Source organism: Cololabis saira, chromosome 2, assembly GCF_033807715.1.
Source record: "Cololabis saira isolate AMF1-May2022 chromosome 2, fColSai1.1, whole genome shotgun sequence".
NCBI lineage: Eukaryota > Metazoa > Chordata > Actinopteri > Beloniformes > Belonidae > Cololabis > Cololabis saira.
In genome coordinates this window covers 26,501,308-26,519,775 of record NC_084588.1, presented here as the reverse complement: position 1 = coordinate 26,519,775, position 18,468 = coordinate 26,501,308, and the positions used below count along the sequence as shown (strand labels likewise).

The window sequence follows — 18,468 nt, the reverse complement described above, 5'->3', positions numbered from 1 at the left end:
CTCTCTTTTTAAAATGAACTACAATATAAAACTTCCAAAAAAAAACCTAAATGAAAAGCACAACATTTATTTTAATATTTTTGTTTAAAAAATGTAATGTAACGTGAAATCACGCTGCAAGTACGCTGCAGCACATTCAATTATTCAAATTCCACAGCTACAGAAGCATGGCACACTGCATTTAAACTGGCACACTGCCAGTGACCCTGTTATGTGAAACAAAATGGCCTTACAATCCTCTGTAATTACAGGTTATCTCCAGTCAAACCAATTTTAAAGATGAAGATGGGTTGGGGAAAAAAAATGTCCCTAAAATGATGGGAACCTCTTGTTCGGGCTCCACAAGTAATCCAAATGTTTATTCCTGGTCAAGTGTTAAAGTGCAGTTACGGCAAAGGTGGACAGCTGGAGTCGGTCGCAGTTATGCAATATAAAACTCCAGGGACAGTGCCCCCCGTTACATGGCACCATTCCTGTCAGTGAATCAGTTTACTGTGTAAATGGAAAACCCCAGACACAATCCCAACCCTGCTCAACTGTCCCTTAATTACTGGTAATTTATATTAGGCAAACGAAATTTGTTTGGAGAGCATGTTGAAACAACTAACAGCAAGTTTATTCCCATGCTCTGCAGGACAATTATTGCTGCAATTCTGGAGGTCACTTTAAAGGGGGAAACGCTGTTTTCACGTGTCCATGGGAACAATTTTATTTTTCTTTCTTTTTTTTTTAAGGAAATGTGTTGTGGCACTTAAATATCACTCCAAATGTAAACGAAGCGTTGTCACCCTGTGAAGTAAATATGAAAGAGAAATTTCCATTATAAAGCGTGTAGATAAGATTTAGTATTTGAAAAATAAATAAATAAAGTTAAGATATTGTTTGTCATTCGCAGACTTTACAATGTTAATACCTTAGTCCCAAAATAGACTTGATGCAAATATGTTTAGCGGAGGATAGTGGATGGTAACCTCTGGGATGGTAAACTGCTCCACGTTGCCTCTGCTGGGACTGCTCTTTCACAGAACTTCTGATGGGACTTGGCTCTTAGACATGTGTTAAAACTTACCCGTGTCAAACTTGGGAAAACACGCAAGAAAAGAAATCTCCACTGCTGGTTGTGAATTCCTTTTCTAAGGGAAAAGTAATTGAGATTAAGGCACCATTCAGCAGGTGCAGTTGGGTTTAAAAGCCTTGTAACTTCCTTGCATCACATAGAGGTTTAACAGCTGTTTTAACTCTAAATTTCAGATAGTAACAGTGCAATTGGTTCAAAGGTTCATAAACTCTAGTGACATACATTGTTAGACTGATATATGGCAAAAATCATATAATTCTTCAGCTGTTAAACCTTCCACCAACCAATGAATAAGTTTGTCAAAATACATTTGGTTTTAATGAAAGTTAAACACAAGTTCCAGACCAAAATTTGAAACTATCAGCTGAAGAATGGATGACCATTTGTAGAGTTGAGGGAGGCTACAGGTATGAGCTTAAGATTCCTGTGAAAATGCCATGGCTGTGTAAGGAAAGTTTGGGAAGCATGTTTCTCAACAGATAATATCTTAGAAATTTGCAACAACACTTGTTCCCAGTAAGTCTGTCAAGTTTGTCAAGGTTGGAGCCGCAGTGAAACTACTGGATCTAAAAACAAGTTTAAAATAGCCAAAGCTGTGTGGAAACTAAGTCCAGAGGGAGCAGGGATTAAGAAAAACACTCCTCTGTGTCAGTAACTGAGCAATGGAAAACCAGCCAGTCACTTGGGGAAAACCGGCCAGTGCTCCAACAGTTCTGGTCCCTGAGTGTCCATCCATATGTGGTGAGTTATCTCTCATTTCCCAAGCCACTTGAAGCGATTACAAATCTCACCCTCAATTCTCTCTTTAGCTTTGCACCTCAAATCGGCCAGCTGAGCCATTGATGTCCTGCAACACTTCAAAGCTAAAGTTGGAGGCTTATTAACCCCCAAATGTAACATTTGACCCCATGTCACAAGCTAATCTGCCCCTCCCTTCCCTCCCATCTGCCTCAGGGTGCTTTTCAGTATACTGTTTTTTTATACTTGGAACTTGCTCTGATTGGAGTTAGCCAGAGATATAAATAGCCTCATATAAATGAGCCATGTGTGCAGGCCTTCGGGAGCATTGTCTGTACATGTGATGAGTCAGTGTGCATTGAAAATGCCCAGTTGAGTGGGCATCTGATCATCACAGGCATGTATTTGTGATAAAGAATAATGAAGATCTTTTTTTATATTTTCCAACTCCTTTTTGCTCGCTAGACTGTTTCCATGCCTGCTGGATCAGTACAGATGATCAGAAGCTTCTCTACAACAGTCAACTTACTCTAATCAGGGAGGTTTAATAAAATACGGTGGCTGACTTTCACAGAATTGTGGACGACCATCATGTATATAATATGTGCCCTGACATTATTTATTTTCTGTGAGCCTCAAATTTTTTCTGAAATGTCTAAACTCACACTGTTGTGATGGAGAAAATACCCTTCACTATGTGTACAATACTTTAGAATGCAAGTTTTTTGAGGTGTCATAGCTGTTTCCATTTAGATTTTTATGAGTATGATGGACCATGAGGAACTCCATTTAGTTACTTCAGTTTCACAGAATGTTAAATAGTCGATTGGCATGTCAGGCTTCTGTCTGACTGATTTTATTTTAGAGGGGATTTAAAATAAATAACAATAAAACAAGTAAAAGACAGTCAGCATTAGGGTTGGGTTTAAGATGTTACAAAACAGATGTGGCTTCCTGAGGTCTTCAAGAAATATCTTGTCATATTTTGGTCAAAATACCACTGGAACACAGTCCAGCTTTGTTCATAGTAGCCACCCTGGAGGTAACGTCATCCACTCGTCTTTCATGCAAAGTGTGTCCCTTTTAGCAGGGTGGGTGTGATGTAGCCTTATGTACCCTTTAAGCAGAAGGTCACCCTGTTCGATCCCCAATACCCGTGATGTTTGACCCTCATTACTCATCACCCTCAGCCACTCATAGTGCAGGTCCAAAGTGCAGAGAAATGGAGAGGGTTGCTTCAGGAAGGACATCTGATGTAGAAACCTACACCAAATCTATAGTAGTCACTAAGCACCTAAATATATGCTTGAAAACCATGATACATTCCTTTTTTTCACAATATTAATTATTACAGGAAGTTGTTAGTGGGAAGATGATCTACGTGTGAAATTTGATTAGAAGAAAAAAAAGAATTTCAGTGGCAGAGGAACCTCTTCTTCATTGGATTTCGTGCTGTTGCCGATGTCTTTAATGATTTTACTGGTGCTTTGCAGTTGTGATCATGTTCAATCATGTGAGTCAGGCAGTTTGGCGAGGCCTCAGGCTACACATGGTCCAGTCAAAAGACTGACCGGAGGAAATCCAGCCAAAATGGTGTCTGTGTGTGGAACTCAATAATCCATATGGATTATCATGTCTTTTAACTCAGGTTGTGGAAGAAAACCAATGTGTGACAATCAGAAAAAGATGCTCAGGAGCAGGGAAACAGACCAGGACTATGGGACTGAACAGCACAATCTCCCAAAAGCCTTTCAACATTCACTCTGTGCGTATATGTGTCCTCTGATATTTATTCATATGCTATTTTTATTGATTCATTTATTTTGTTCTGTTCTTTTAATCTTAATGCCTTTGTGAAGCATTTTAAGCTGCTTTTGTCTATGAAATGTGCTGTAAAAATAAACTCGCTTACCATCACCAACAATGTGATTTCCCTCACACAAGTAGCTACACAAACCTAATTACACTGTATGTTCATGAACGGGCTCATATGTATATTGCATTTACAAAGCTTTTTGTCTTCTGTCATTGAGAGGTGATCACTTGGATGGACATGCTTGGTGAGTGTTATTCAGCGGACCTTCAGTTATCGTGCTATTAATAGTAACACTCTGGTCTGAATATAGCCTCACGTGCCCATTAGGTTGTCTGGGTCAGCATCTGAAAAAAACGTAGTCACAATTACATGTTGCTAATGCAATTAGACATTTCTGACGGACTCATCTGATTAAAAGAGTTCTAGTTTTTAAAGGGAAGTAAGCAGGTAACTGCAGAGTCAGAATTATGATCCATTGCACCATGATGAGAGATGTCCACGTCTGCAAAACAACTTACTGGAGCAGTTACACAGAAATAAATTAAAACAGCAAACCTGGACATGTAAGAATGATCCGCTTAATGGAGAGTTGCAGTTGTGTGGTGCTTTTAGCATATGTTTATTCTACTGGTGTGTAAAATTAGATACATTCACAGTATTTATGCACATTTTCCTTGTGATTTCTAAATAAACAATCTTTTGGCAACAGTTTATGATACGTTTATGATCATTAGCATACAGAGAAAAAAAGGTATAATGTTTTAACTACCTGATGTGTTCAGCATAAATGATTTACAGGTACATGCAGTGTCACAAACAGCAAAGTAGAGGGTAGGTTATTGAAAAGTAAAACATCGCCTTTATAATGATATGATTTTTTTCTTTGTCTATGTTGAAATAATGCTTTCATTCTTAAAATACACGTTTGTTCTTTACATTTTTCTTAACCATCGTCCTTGTGCTGTTGTAGAAAATATATACAATATAAGAAACAGATTGAGAACTATAGCAACAGAAATAAACTGAAAACAATGATATATGATATATCCTAGTCTAAACAAAAATAGATGTCCCATTCTTTTGGTCAAATGACCAAACTATAGATTAGTTTTAGACATTCACATGTAAGTGAATGCAGCATTGCTTCACTGTGATGTAAAATAACAGATAGTAAATAGCAATATGTAATAATCTTGCAAATCAGATTGAAATCTTCAAGGGAACTCTTTCCTGATTAGTTTTGCTTGGCTCTTTGGGGTTCTGGTAGGAAAGCCTCACAAATATCACAATGAGGATGGTTCCTGGAATTAAAACAAACAAACAAAAAAGTTATTTATTCATCTATTGGTCTGTAACAAATCCTATAGAAGTACAGTATCCCAAAGGCCCTGCATCGCATATAACCCAAAACTACTTTTGCACATTTATTACTTAAATGTACTTTATAATTGCATGAATCCATGCTGTTTTGTAAGTCTGGCTGCTTACCTATGACTGCAAAGGTGCCAAAAAGAATCCCCACAGCAGACTGAATAGTTGGCATGCCCTGCAAGGGCTTAGCAGCGATTTTGCAGTTCCCTCTGATGTTGCACGGACACACTGTCACTGGCAGGTGAGGAAAGGAGGAAAAAAATACATTAACAAATTAATAAAAAGAAAAAAAATCCCAGTAGAGAGATCATTAAAGTCACACAACAGAGTAGTCCAGACAAAAATGGACAAGCCAGTTCATTGGTCGATATTTTGTAATACAGACACAATTATGTAAAAAAACACTACATACTTATCAAATGATATAACTTGTGCATTTTAAGGGTTTTAAGTATCATTCTCTTGCACTTGTAAACTACACAGTTTGTCAAACAAATGAAAGAAGTTTATTTTTAAAAAGTCAGTCGTTTGTGCTGTGCTTGCTATAGCGCTGAAATCCACAGCATTTATGTTCAATCTATGTGAGGTAAATTACGCTCTGAAAAACACTGGGAGGTGGTTTTTGCAGAGATTTCAGAGACTCCCATACAGGAATGAAGGGGCCTCCAGACATGAGAACTCAGAAGAAAATGGAAATGAGGCGATATTGCATATAAAATGTTAACCGGCTGCATTGTGCAGAACGTATTCTTGAGAGAGATCTGGAATTGCAAGCCTGAGAAAAAAATCAAATTGCATCATGAATACACAAGAGCAGCGCTAGGACAAGCTGGCACTAGGGGTTGATCTCTATTGACTGTTCCAGCATTTGTGTCCCATAACCTCCCAGTGCTCACTTAATATGTCATGAGCAGAATTGTCAGCATTACCTGGCAAGTTTATGAAGGTGCTCCTGGGAGGAGAGCTGCTGTCAGAGATGGTGAAGGGCACAGTGTAGACCTCTGGGGCCAGGTATGGGATGTTCAGTGACAGATTAGTGTGTGTGTCTAAAAATTGAGAAGTCATACAAAACAAAAAATATATTTTTCTTCAACAATATTGCACAATAGAGAAACACATTTTCTCCTTTTATTTGATTGCTGAGGTGCAGGTTGTCATGACAACTCTCGCTGCATGATAACCTATCACAATGGCAAGTGTGTGTGCTATTTGGTACTATAACATATGTATACAATAAAAAGACATTGCTTTCATGATTTCTGTTCACATACTGCTTCAAAATATTTCACAAATTCTAATCTAGCAATAACACACTGAAGCAAAAACACACCAATATAACTGCACAGCTAGAGGCTAATGGAGCTATGGATGGAGTGGTCTGGAGCCTGTGGTTCTTTATCTTATCACTGTGAATCAGCCTAAAATACAAGCCTAGTTGCATGACGTAAAAACCCTGTCCTGTGAAGAGAAGAGCTTTATCAACTATGTTTGAACCCTTATCGGAGAGGCTTTAACTCTGTACTTGCACTTTTGCCATCACTCCCCTTCAAGTTCCATTGGTCCATCAGGGAAACATGGCCTGCTAGCCTTTCAACACAGGCTGTTACTGTTAACATATTTATCTTCTTGGGAGATGGATGTTCCTATCCAGAACTAATCGCCATGGCAGTGACATCAGAAATACTATTAACCGTGTCATACCCAAACTATAGTTAGGTCCAGATGTATTGGACAATGACAGAGTATTTATGATTTTTCTCTTCATACAATTGATTTGAAACAAAACAATGCTGATGCAATCAAGGGAACGCTTATCTTTAAGTTAGGATTCTTCACAAAAAATAGCATTTATTTGACATTACTTCCATGGAAAAGTATATAAATAAATGAAAAAATATAGTAGGAGCATGCTGCCTCATTAATTGAGTTTCTGTATTTAAAATAACTGTCAGTCAAATCATTGAAAGACTTGAGATCTGTGCTGAATGTTCACATGTGCACACACAAACACACAGTTTCCTTTCATAAGAGATAGTGACAAATAATTCATGCACCTCAACAGCAAAATTATATCAGCACAAGTATGCATTTATTTGCACAATCATTACTGTCTGTGACCAGGTGCAAAGCATTCTGGGTGAGTCTCATTTTAGCCTCCATTAGCTTTCAGGAAACCAGTGGTGACGCCAAAGAAATTACACGGAAGATATAATTACAGCTGAGCTCAATCAATACACACAGGAACAGGAGAGTGAAAGGGGAAAAGAACTGAGTTGGAAGTGGGTTTAAACTGTTTGAATGACTTAATGGCAAACGTCATTGCTGTAAATAGTTGGCATTAGATTAATTCAACAGCGCAGCTTACAACTGCAAAGAAAGGAAAGATAACATTTTACCTCCTATTAAAGATAGGAAAAATGATCCAGAAAAAGAGAGAGAACAGGGCAATCTGCCCACTTTCAGGGCCAGATCACTGCACTTTTGGGCTGTTTATAAATGTCAATTTGTTTCAGTCAGGGTAATTCAGAGCATTCACCATGCTGTGGCAGACTAAATGTCCTCTGTCTCAATTTGAAACTCAATTTATAAGTGATGTCACATTACATGACCTAGCTGGATGGCAACAGTTTTGTAGTTTCCAACATATTAACTTCCACCATCCTGCTTCACAGCATCACTTTGACCATTAAGGAGAGCTGATATTTGTTAATGTCTAAACTAATAATATTATCCAGGTCAGTAAGGGATACGGACACTGGGGAGATCCCTGAAAGAAAACCTCAAGGGATTTTTCTCTGGTTTTCTGTTTGCACCACAAACAAGAAAATGCAACTTAACAGCCAACTGGTGCTCAGTAGACCAGTGAAAGTTACTTTGCCAGGTCTCTAAAGCCCAATAAATCCTGTAAAACTGATGTGAGGGACTCTGTTTTATATAGCTGACATGTTATAGAATCACAGTACACGAATATCATCTGGAAGAATTACGACCTACTGATGTTGCTTTGTAAATAACAATATTTGCATCAAAAATTGCTTTTTTATTGGAAATATGAAATATGTATATATAAATACAGTACAGACCAAAAGTTTGACACACTTCCCCATTTGTTTGAATGAGAAGTTGTGTCCAAACTTTTGGTCTGTACTGTATGTGTGTGTATATATGTACATATATATATATATATATATATATATATATATATACATACACACACAGGAACAGTGTGTGTGTGTGTGTGTATATATATATATATATATATATATATATATATATATATATATATATATATATATATATATATATATATATATATATATATATATATACATATATATATATATATATATATATATAAAAATGTTGTAGCCTATGAAAAGAAGGTATATCTTGTTGTTTCTCATAACCTAAATTTCCTTTTTAAATCTGAACAGCAAAGCTTTACTACTTTTGATACATCTGGCATTCAGGATAACAAGTAACGAAGCATTTCAGTTGTTCTTTTGTCACCCATTCTTGCTGTAAATATGGTGCAGAGAGTCCTCAGTGTCATTTTTGGTTTTTAAAAGTCCAGTACCATTCTCCATTAGCCATGCATGCCATGCATGTATTAGGCATAGATAGCGGTTTTGCATTATCAAGTTGAAAAAAGAATTGGAATAGATATCCTCAGGAAAGCACTTGTTCCTCAAAATTCTCAAAGCACTTTAGTGTGTTAACGGTGCAAAAAAGGATTAATGATCTTTGCCAAGGACATTGCTACAACCCCATACCGTAACAGAGCCTGGTTTTGTCTTATAATATTCTGGATGGTTCGTTTCATTTTATTGCCTATTTCTTTAAAAAAAAAGAAAAAAAGAAAAGATACTGACACCAATACTGGGATGCTGATTCATTTGACCAAAACAAAAAGTTGCAATCCAGATTCCTCTGAGACATTAAAACCACCTTTGAATAAACTTAAATTGAACAGTAAGTGTTATCTATGAAAGAAGCTCTGCATCTTAGGGTTTGATGAAAAATTTCCAAAGTAATCCCTTGCCCATGTGGTTAGATCAGTTGTTGATGGATGACAATTGTTCTTGCACTGACAACCTTAGTCTTAGTTCCTTGCCCTTATGCAATGAAAATCCTCCAGATTCCATTAATTATTTAATTATATCATCCAAAATGTTATGCATTTTTTGAAGATATGTCAATAGTTTCCCTTTTTATTTGTTGAAAAAGTGGTAATCTTCTGCCCATCTTTGTACCTCAAAGATACCGCTTTGCACCCAAACATGATTACAATCACCTGTTAACATCACCTGGGATAACTTCATATTTGATCTTCTCTTTCAACTCCTTAGAGCGCTAAACTGCCCACATACCAACACTTTTTGGTTTGTATTTTAAGACCCGAAAAATAAGAATGTATGTATATTACCAGATGAGATCAAGTGGATGATAAAAAAGTCTTATGATTATGTCGTCTGCAAATAAATAAGTCCAAGTTAACTCAAGTATCATTTTTTTATTGTTCCTATTCTACAATAAGGTGCAGTTCCTGCAGCACGGACACTAAATTGTGATACTACCTCCAATAGTCACCAGAACTACGAAATATTTCTTGTACCTATAAATCACCATTTGATACTTTCCTTTTATTTACCTGCTGATCAGGTTAGCATTTCCTCACCATTAATAGGTGTCAGCTTCCAGTTACGTCGAACAGTGGCATCACTGCGGAGAGAGAAATTGAGTCGCCCTCCATGCTGTGGTCCATCGCTGTCGCGTGAAGCAAGTACCAGAGCTTGGTCCTCCCACCGAGGGGTACACAGGTACTTCCAGGAATAGTCTCCAACCAGCACCGGACTATTATCATTTACATCCAGGATATGGACAGTTACCAGGGTGGATGCAGATAAAGAAGAGTTTCCTAAGAGGAACACAAAGGTGTTACAAAGACACAAATAACAAAAAACAAAAAATTATAATGATGATGATGGAAATAATCTTACGCCCATCCACTGCAATGACCTCCATGGTGTAAGTGCTGTTCTCTTCTCTGTCCAAGGCCTGCACCGTCTTTAGTTCACCAGAATATTTCCCTATTGAGAAGTATTTCTTGGTATCCCCTTGAAGGGAATATCTGCACAGAAAATGATATGTAGCTGTAAAATTAAAGACAACAGAAACATATTTTGTTTCTATCAAACTGAATTTGTCACCTTATCGGGTGAGAATCTGGGTCGTAACCTCGGATGGTGGCAATGACCCGGCCTGGTTCCTCCCCTTCTCTGACGGTCACCTCATAATGGCTTTGAGACAGGATAGGGCCCTCATTCACATCATCAATATAAATGGAGACTGTTGCTGTGGAAGCAGGTCCATATCGACCACGGACTAAAGCGACTGGATTCTGTGCACCCAGAACCAGTATGTACTCACTTTCACGCTCAAAGTCCAACACCTGAGAAAACATGCATAAGTCTGTTCAGTCACAGACTGCACCTAGTTTTAGACAAGAGCATTTGCATCCATAGTGACCAAGATAAGAAGGAAGAAACGCAGAAATCACCCAGGTTAAGTTGAAAAATGTTGCTGATTTGAATATGGTGAACTTGTCCTTCTACAAGAAGTTAGTAGTAATCACAACAGTTAATAAAATTAAAAAAAAAAAAAAAAACAACCTCAGAAAGGCAGCAGTCTAATCAAACCAAAGGATGGAGTTGAATTTCCGTGGATTTGATTGTGAAGTCTGCAAACATGGTGCTACATTTGCCAGTAGGAAAGTCTACTGTGTCCACTACACTTCATTTCCAAGAAATCTGGATTTCCTTGGCAAAGTTTAGCTGTATTTCTAATATGATCTGTAGTCATGGGTAAAAGCCGAAGATTTACTGTGTCACAGATGAAACATTTTCCATGATGCTACATGTGAGCAATCACTATGCAGCAACGCCCCCATGCAAGATGGGCAAGTTACTCTTGAAATTACAATGCATCAGTGGAAATTCTTCCTTGGAAAAGGAGAAGAAACATATTATGAACATTCAAAACTAATTTATTTGTAAACCTTAACACTTGTCTCATTGTGGTGAACATTACACATTATATTTGGATCCAGATATATGGATCAAACTTTTGAAGTAGTAGATTTCAGGTGAAAAGACAACCGTCGTCTGATTTAATGAAAATCATACTTTATTAGTTAAACTGTGTTTAAAAAAAAGATTTTTAGTTCAAAATAATCCATATTAAAGAAATCTCAATTGAATTTGATGCCAAGTTGTGTTTCATCTTCACCAAAAATCCTCATCCTGCTCAGGATGATTGCTCCTCTGTTGCTGGGGAGAGGTAATACAAAACCTTGGAGGATAAAAAGAGAGCTGTTTTCTGAATAGAGGTGACGCATCCAACAGGTCAATGTTTACTGCTACGTCAGAGCATGAGTCTCACTAGGACATGACTAGTCAGTCTTTTGAATGACATGTAGGCTATAACACAAAGGCCGGATGTGATGACAATAATTTGGTTTCACTCTGAGTTTGATTTGTGATCCTAAATTGTGAATAGTGTCTCAGTATTCAGTAATTATCACTATAAGTATGACTGTGGCCACTGAACATGCAGCTTATGTGTCTGAGTTTAAAAAGATCTTCAGTAAACTTGCTAAAAGAGTCCGAAGAGGTTTTACTGTTAGTTAAGCAAGTTAGACTGTACAATATACATTTCTTGAAAGTAATCAAATAATGATACAACTGAAAATAAACCAGATTTTTAACATTTAAAGGGGACCTATTATGAAAATCACGTTTTCTCTTGCTTTAACATATATAAGCAACCAAATTGTGCAGTGTCTGTACAGCCGCCCGGATGAGCCATCCAGTATGATGTGACTTCTACGAGCCGTTCAGATTCTGCGCCCGTCGTTAAGTAACGAAAATGCGATTTACATAGGTTGGCCTCCGATGCGTGAAACCACGCCCACAACTAACTCCGCCGGCCAGAGCTTCCGCCATTTTTTCGTAGCGGTGTATCACGTCATTCAGGCAGCCAATCAGCACAGAGCCTCATTATCATAGCTGCCCTGCCCACTCAGAATCCCTCATAGATAATGAGGTTAGGGAATGGGAAGATAAAGACATGGTTTAGAGGCTGAATTTCTAATTTATTTTAGCAAAAAAAATCAAAAGCTTATTTGTAAGACATTCAAGGCCTGTTTAGAATAGGTATTAGATGCCATAATACGTTTAAACAAGTAATTTGTGCTGCATTATTATTTACATTGGTCATTGCATTGGTTCATTATGATACACAGTCAATTAAAGGTCACAACAGGCGGGGGGGCGATGTTGTGCCGTACATGATGCACGTCATAGTTCTGGCTAATTGTAATCGGCATGTTTGTTACAGTATCCCGCCACTACTCTATTTAACTGTGATGAGTGAAGCTGAGGCTCAGTATGGTTGGAGCCCCAGTGGAGTCAGTGGATATGCTCAGCTAACTAGCACTAGCTATCACTATTTTAACACTCTCTATAACAGATATTGCGTCAACATGTAATTTCAATACACAATCACCACACTCATACAAACTGACTAAATGTAGCATTGAACTGCTATTAACAGTCCTACATACTGTAAGCACAAGTGTCCCAGACATAATTAGGATAATAATAGCTGTGTCTATAATCAGTGTTAGCTGTGTCTTTACATGTCTGCAGTCTAATGGCCACAGCTGCAGTGTGTCTTTGCAGCAGTCTGTGAAAGGGGGGGCAGCTGCTGTAATGTTATTCCTCATTACAGTAGTGCTGACTTGAGCCTGTGGTTACTAGTGCAACTGCATTTAGGAGTCCTGAAACCTCTGAGATGTTATCCTGGGAGATAGCCACGGTCCAGCTTTGAGTAAAGGCCTCCTGATGTAGGGTCCCTCTTCCCTCTTCTGGTTTTAAAGTTAGAATATTTTCAAAAACTTTAGTCCTGTTTCAAGGTTGTTTCTATAGTTTCATTTTTATTTGATATAGTTGTATAGGGGAGTTTTTCCTTGCCACTGTTTGGCTTAAGGCTTTTCTCCCACTATGGGAGTTTTTACCTGCCATTGTTTATGTAATAATTGCTCGGGGGTTTATGTTTATGTTTATGTTCATGTTCTGTATCTCTGGAAAGCATCTGAGACAACATCTGTTATATTAGACGCTATATAAATAAAATTGAATTGAATTGAATTGTATTACTTCTGGTAAAATGCTAGATATTCCTGTTTTCTTGTTGATTGCATATTTATCACATGTAGCTTCCTCTAGTCCTCCGTGGTCGCACAATGTAATTACCCACTTGCTTTGTAAAGAGTGTGTAATTTCCAATAATTAAATGTGTCTACTTTGTGGTGCTGGTGTCACACTTTAATTAAGTCAGTCAAGGGATTTGCTTAAGTGCATTTTAGTCAGTGTGGAAGGTTTGAAATTCAAATTTCTATAATAATAAGCTGAATAAACAATACTGCTGGTAATGCTGCAAAGAAAGTTACAGTGATATCTCAGAAGGTCACTACACAGCTACTAAAACAAACACTGCTTGACATCATGAAAAAAGAAACGAACAATATACATATAAGTCCATGTGTGTTAATCTCAAACCGTACATCAAGATCCATTTTTAGCATTTGGACATCTGCTTTATCTCAAATGTGCACGTGCGACTCTCAGTTCAATCAAATTCATTCTTCCACAGAGGGGTTGAAAATAATGGACTGTCTCCTGCCTGGCCCACTTACAAAAAGCAGACCATTTAAGTACACACACACACGCACGCACGCACGCACGCACGCACGCACGCACGCACGCACGCACGCACGCACGCACGCACGCACGCACGCACGCACGCACGCACGCACGCACGCACGCACGCACACTGCAAAGCATCCCTAAAACCCAGAGCTGGATTACGGGAGGCAGGCAAAGGGTGATGCACCCTGAGGGCAGCAGAGATTATTGGGCGAGAGGGTTCCATTGTCATCAGGACTTTTTCTTTTATTCATCTGAAGCATGTGAAGAGGAGGCACGGACATAATGTAATGTTCTTTTCTTCAACCCCCCCAGATGTGAAGACTTTAAAATTGCACCCTCAATATGCAAGCCAACAGTTTATATAAAAACATTGTCATGATGATGGTTGGATTTATGGTTGGACTTATGAGTTGCAAATGGAAAGACATTGAGATGAAAAAAAACAATGATCTAATAGGTTCAATGGCTTAAGGGTTCTGATGTTGTATTTTGTCAAGATCTTCTGTTTTTGTTAGTTTAATCTTGGCATTACTATGCTCTTGGCTTAGTTTCTTGTTCTCTATTCGGGTCTGATTCATTCATGTTTTGTTTTGTTCTTGGTTTTTCATCTACACCTTATTTATAAGTTCCCTCTGTGTGTATATACTAAGGTGTCTTTTACTCAGTGCCAGCTCTCCATCTTTTTTCGGATGTTTTGGCTTTTCTTTGTGCCTGTTTCCTGCCTCTGTTGATGGATTTTGATGTCTTTGGATTAATTGCTATGGCAAAAGCTTTTTTATTTTCTTTTAGTGTGTGTGACAAGTCATTTTAAAGGGGACATATTGTAAAATTGTTGTTTTTTGTGCAATAATAATAATAATTTTTTACATTTTTCATCATAAGCAATCTAAAGAAAACACAGTATTTCGGTCTCAGAAGTGACTACCAAATCAAAAACGTTAACCAGATTTCTTAACTTTATTTCCAGCCACCTTTACAGGATTATGCATTTGCTGCTAAGTGGGTATTGTAAAACTGTTTGCTTCAAATATAGTTAAAGTGAAATGGTTGAAAAGTAAGAAGTATAATATTTTCACAAAGAATGACAAAAAAATGAATCAAGAACTCATTTGTGTGTGTTGTGTTGACCTTCGAGAGCACAAGTGAGACCTCATTGGTCTGCTTGTCCATCACTAACGTAAAGACCTCCTCCTCGTTCCCCGACTCTAAACGGTAGTCCACCTGCCAGCTGTCTCCACCACGAACATCTGCATCCCTCGCCAGCAGAGATGCCACTGTGGTGCCTACCGAGGCATCTTCTGGCACATGAAAGGGTCCATACTGATGGAGGGGGGACAGAAAGCAGATGATCACTGAGCAGACACCACTCATTTGACACACTATGAGCCTCTGACCCCTATATGCTTTGCCAGAGAGCTGTTTATATGGCAGTTTGCATCACCAATAAAACTCGGATATGACTGTCCAATTTTCTTTTGTAATGAAATGTGACTACATGTGAGAGTATGTTTCCCCCCCTCTTTGCCTCCTGGTGTTAGCTGACCTTTATTCACCAGCCTCCGTGTGTTTAGACGGCCACTCAAAGACGTCCTCCAGTAAAGCAGCTGTGTCTGTGATCTGGCTGCCCCCAATCACAGCCTTGCCGAAGCCAGTCCTGTCACCACTCACCTCCCACATCTCCCCTCCCCGCAGCACTGCCTTCACATTGCCATGGAAAATGCTGCTCTCCTCAGGCGTGACCTGTTCAAGAGCATTTTCCACCTTGGTGTTTGTATGTGTATGAATGTGGCTGTGGCAACCATTATCAGGGCAAAGGTTTATTTGTTTTTAACAGCTTGAAATTGGAAATTTGGGAGTATTTTCAATGGGGTAAATGTTTTAAAATATATGATACAGTATAAGATGTTTATAAAATTGGTGTTCCTTTAATTTGGCGGGACAATAGACTGTATAAAGGAAGTTGATGTAGCACCTCTGATCAACCCTTTATTAGTGAGGCACCAGTGAAACTGCGAGTTTAACCTAATTGGAGCAATATACATCTCCTTGAGGCTTAGTACACTCTTTCAGCATCTGTGGTCTGAGAGGATCTAAAGACTGCTTCCCAATTATCACAATGTTAAAACTCTCACCAGATTATTCCCTGCCCTCATGACCTCTCCATTCTCCAATTTAACTAGAGTGGATCTAATGTGTTTTTGTTTTGGAGTTTAGTCGTGACACATTTGTCTCACTTTGCATTGGCCTCACTTTTCAGACAAGGTGCCTGCATCTATTTCATTTTATGAAGATTTTTGGACAAGCACACTTGAGCTGCACAAACAGTATCCACTCTTTCTCAAAATAAGATTCTTTCACAACTGATGATGTCTGTGCAGTCTTTCAGAATCCCTGATCTGGTCCCTGGTCAGAACATCTAGAGACTGCTTCCCAATTATCACAGTATTACAGCTCTTGCAACACAATTCCCTGCTCTCATGACTCCTCTCCTCTATTATGCCATGCCTGTGGGCAGAAGTGAAGGGATTTCCTATAACCATCTGTTATTTTTCCTTTTTTAGTAACATATTGGATCTTTCTTTTAAGCAGTTCCAAACCGAGGGAAACTACTGCACAATTTCATGCTGTTCAAAACAGCAGAATCAGGGATGCCTTGCTTCTATTGATCCCATTGAGAATTTTTTACTTTTGTGTAAATTGGATGTCAGTGGAGTAAAAAAAAATATAACAATAAATATATACACTCACTGGTCACTTTATTTGGTACACCTGTCCAAGTGCTTGTTAATGCAAATTTCTAATCAGCCAATCACAGGCTACTTCCAGCAGGATAACGCGGCATGTCAAAAAGCGCTAATCATCTCAGACTGGTTTCTTGAACATGACAATGAGTTCCCTGTACTCAAATGTACGGTGGCCGAGACCCGCCATTGCTGAAAATTAAAGAAACGCTGCAAATAAAAAGAAACGCCGCTGCAAATAAAAAAAAAACGACGCAAATAAAAAAGCCACAACGGAAGTGAATTACCGGGGACTACTTTTCTGATGCACCGGTGTTTTTTACGTGAGAGGAGAAGAAGAAGACGAATAGGACGTAAGTGAAAAGGAAGAAATAAGAAGAGCGAGGAATAAGAAGAACAACGAACGCGAAAATAAGTGAAAAGGTTAGTGTTCAATGTCGCTACGTGTCATTTTTAATGTGCAACACCGGTGCATCGGCAAAAATAGTCCCCGGTAATTCACTTCCGTTGTGGCTTTTTTTTTGCGTCGTTTTTTTATTTTATTTGCAGCAGGGTTTCTTTTATTTGCAGCGGGGTTTCTTTATATTTGCAGCATTTCTTTTATTTGCAGCGGCGTTTGTTTCTGTTTGCAGCGTTACTTTTATTTTCAGCAATGGCGGGTCTCGGCCACCGTACAAATGGCCTCCACAGTCACCAGATCTCAATCCAATAGAGCACTTTTGGGATGTCTTGGAAAGGGATGGACGCATCATGGATGTGCAGCCGACAAATCTACAGCAACTGGGTGATGCTATCGTATCAATATGGACCAAACTCTGAGGAATGTTTTCAGTACCTTGTTGAATGTATGCTACAAAGGATTAAGGCAGTTCTGAAGGCAAAAGGGGGTCCAACCCAGTACCGGCAAGGTTTACCTAATAAAGTGGTCGGGGAGTGTAGAATGACCTATGTCAGGAATATTTATAAGATTGCAATTGTACAAAATTGTTCAAGTTGATTTTTCTAGTGGAATCTTATCTCTGCTGAAAGCTTTTTGACCACTGAAAATACTGTTTACTTAGAATACCATGAACTATAAGCCCAAGATTAGTTGCCATATCTTGTTTCCTCCAAGGAAAATTAAAGGAGCTTGAGGCTCCTTTTAAGAAATTAGACTCTCTAGCGCCACCCTTCGCCACGACGGCCGCCGGGGGTACTGCAGCCAACAGCGAAGCCGGCACGGGGGAACACGCATGCAGCGTCAAGTGACGTCACATCCGCAGGACAGCGCGGGAAAAGCGGCCCCAGCCTTGCAGCACATTTTGCAGCACACAGCCTGTTCAAGGCAACGGAGAGATACACTAGAGGGCTCATTCTTTTTGGTTTGGAACGCTTCATCTGACATTATTACCAGAAAAATTTAAACGTATACAATTTTTTTTTCATAAATCCAGCCTCAAGCTCCTTTAAATAATGATGATATTTACTCTTCCTTTTTCAAAACATATTGTTTATGAATGAGCATTTGTCAAAGCTGTGTCTTAATTCTTGCATGTGTTTGTCCATTTGGACTTGTGCTGTGGTACCTCATGTTGAGAGAAGACCGGTGGGTTGTTGTTTTCATCCTGCACCGTCACAACCACCGTGCACGAACTGTTTAGACCTGCCAGGGACATCATCACAGCTTCTGTTAGTGACTCAGAGTGAGTCCTTCGCACAGATAAAATATGCTGAAGGAACACAATAAGCACCTCCGCTTGCTTCCATCTGAACCTGAGGGCCTGACTCATGCAAACCCGAACATCAGTCACCCTAGGCTGGCATGTTCATATCCGGTTGAACCCAGTCCATCACGGAAACTATACTGCTGCACCAGCTCATCAGTTGGCTGCAGTAGTCGTAGTAATTTTTTCATTTTGTTTATCTATGAAACAATAACTCTTTTCTAACTATTTTTATCACTGCTCTATTTGA

At 38.8% G+C, this 18,468-nt stretch overlaps 1 protein-coding gene across 1 annotated transcript in view; it reads right to left on the bottom strand.

Moving 5' to 3' along the window:
* Nucleotides 1-4,238: 4,238 nt before the first annotated feature.
* Nucleotides 4,239-18,468, bottom strand: part of cdh16 (cadherin 16, KSP-cadherin) — a 35,602-nt gene continuing 21,372 nt past the window's right edge. Inside the window, exons 11-18 of the mRNA XM_061710067.1 lie at nucleotides 18,081-18,157; nucleotides 14,903-15,094; nucleotides 10,214-10,455; nucleotides 10,004-10,134; nucleotides 9,682-9,921; nucleotides 5,933-6,049; nucleotides 5,121-5,237; nucleotides 4,239-4,933 (exon numbers count right to left, since the gene is read on the bottom strand). Of these exons, the coding sequence (XP_061566051.1) occupies nucleotides 4,833-4,933; nucleotides 5,121-5,237; nucleotides 5,933-6,049; nucleotides 9,682-9,921; nucleotides 10,004-10,134; nucleotides 10,214-10,455; nucleotides 14,903-15,094; nucleotides 18,081-18,157 (1,217 nt within the window). The 3' untranslated portion in view covers nucleotides 4,239-4,832. The remainder of the gene's footprint in view (nucleotides 4,934-5,120; nucleotides 5,238-5,932; nucleotides 6,050-9,681; nucleotides 9,922-10,003; nucleotides 10,135-10,213; nucleotides 10,456-14,902; nucleotides 15,095-18,080; nucleotides 18,158-18,468) is intronic.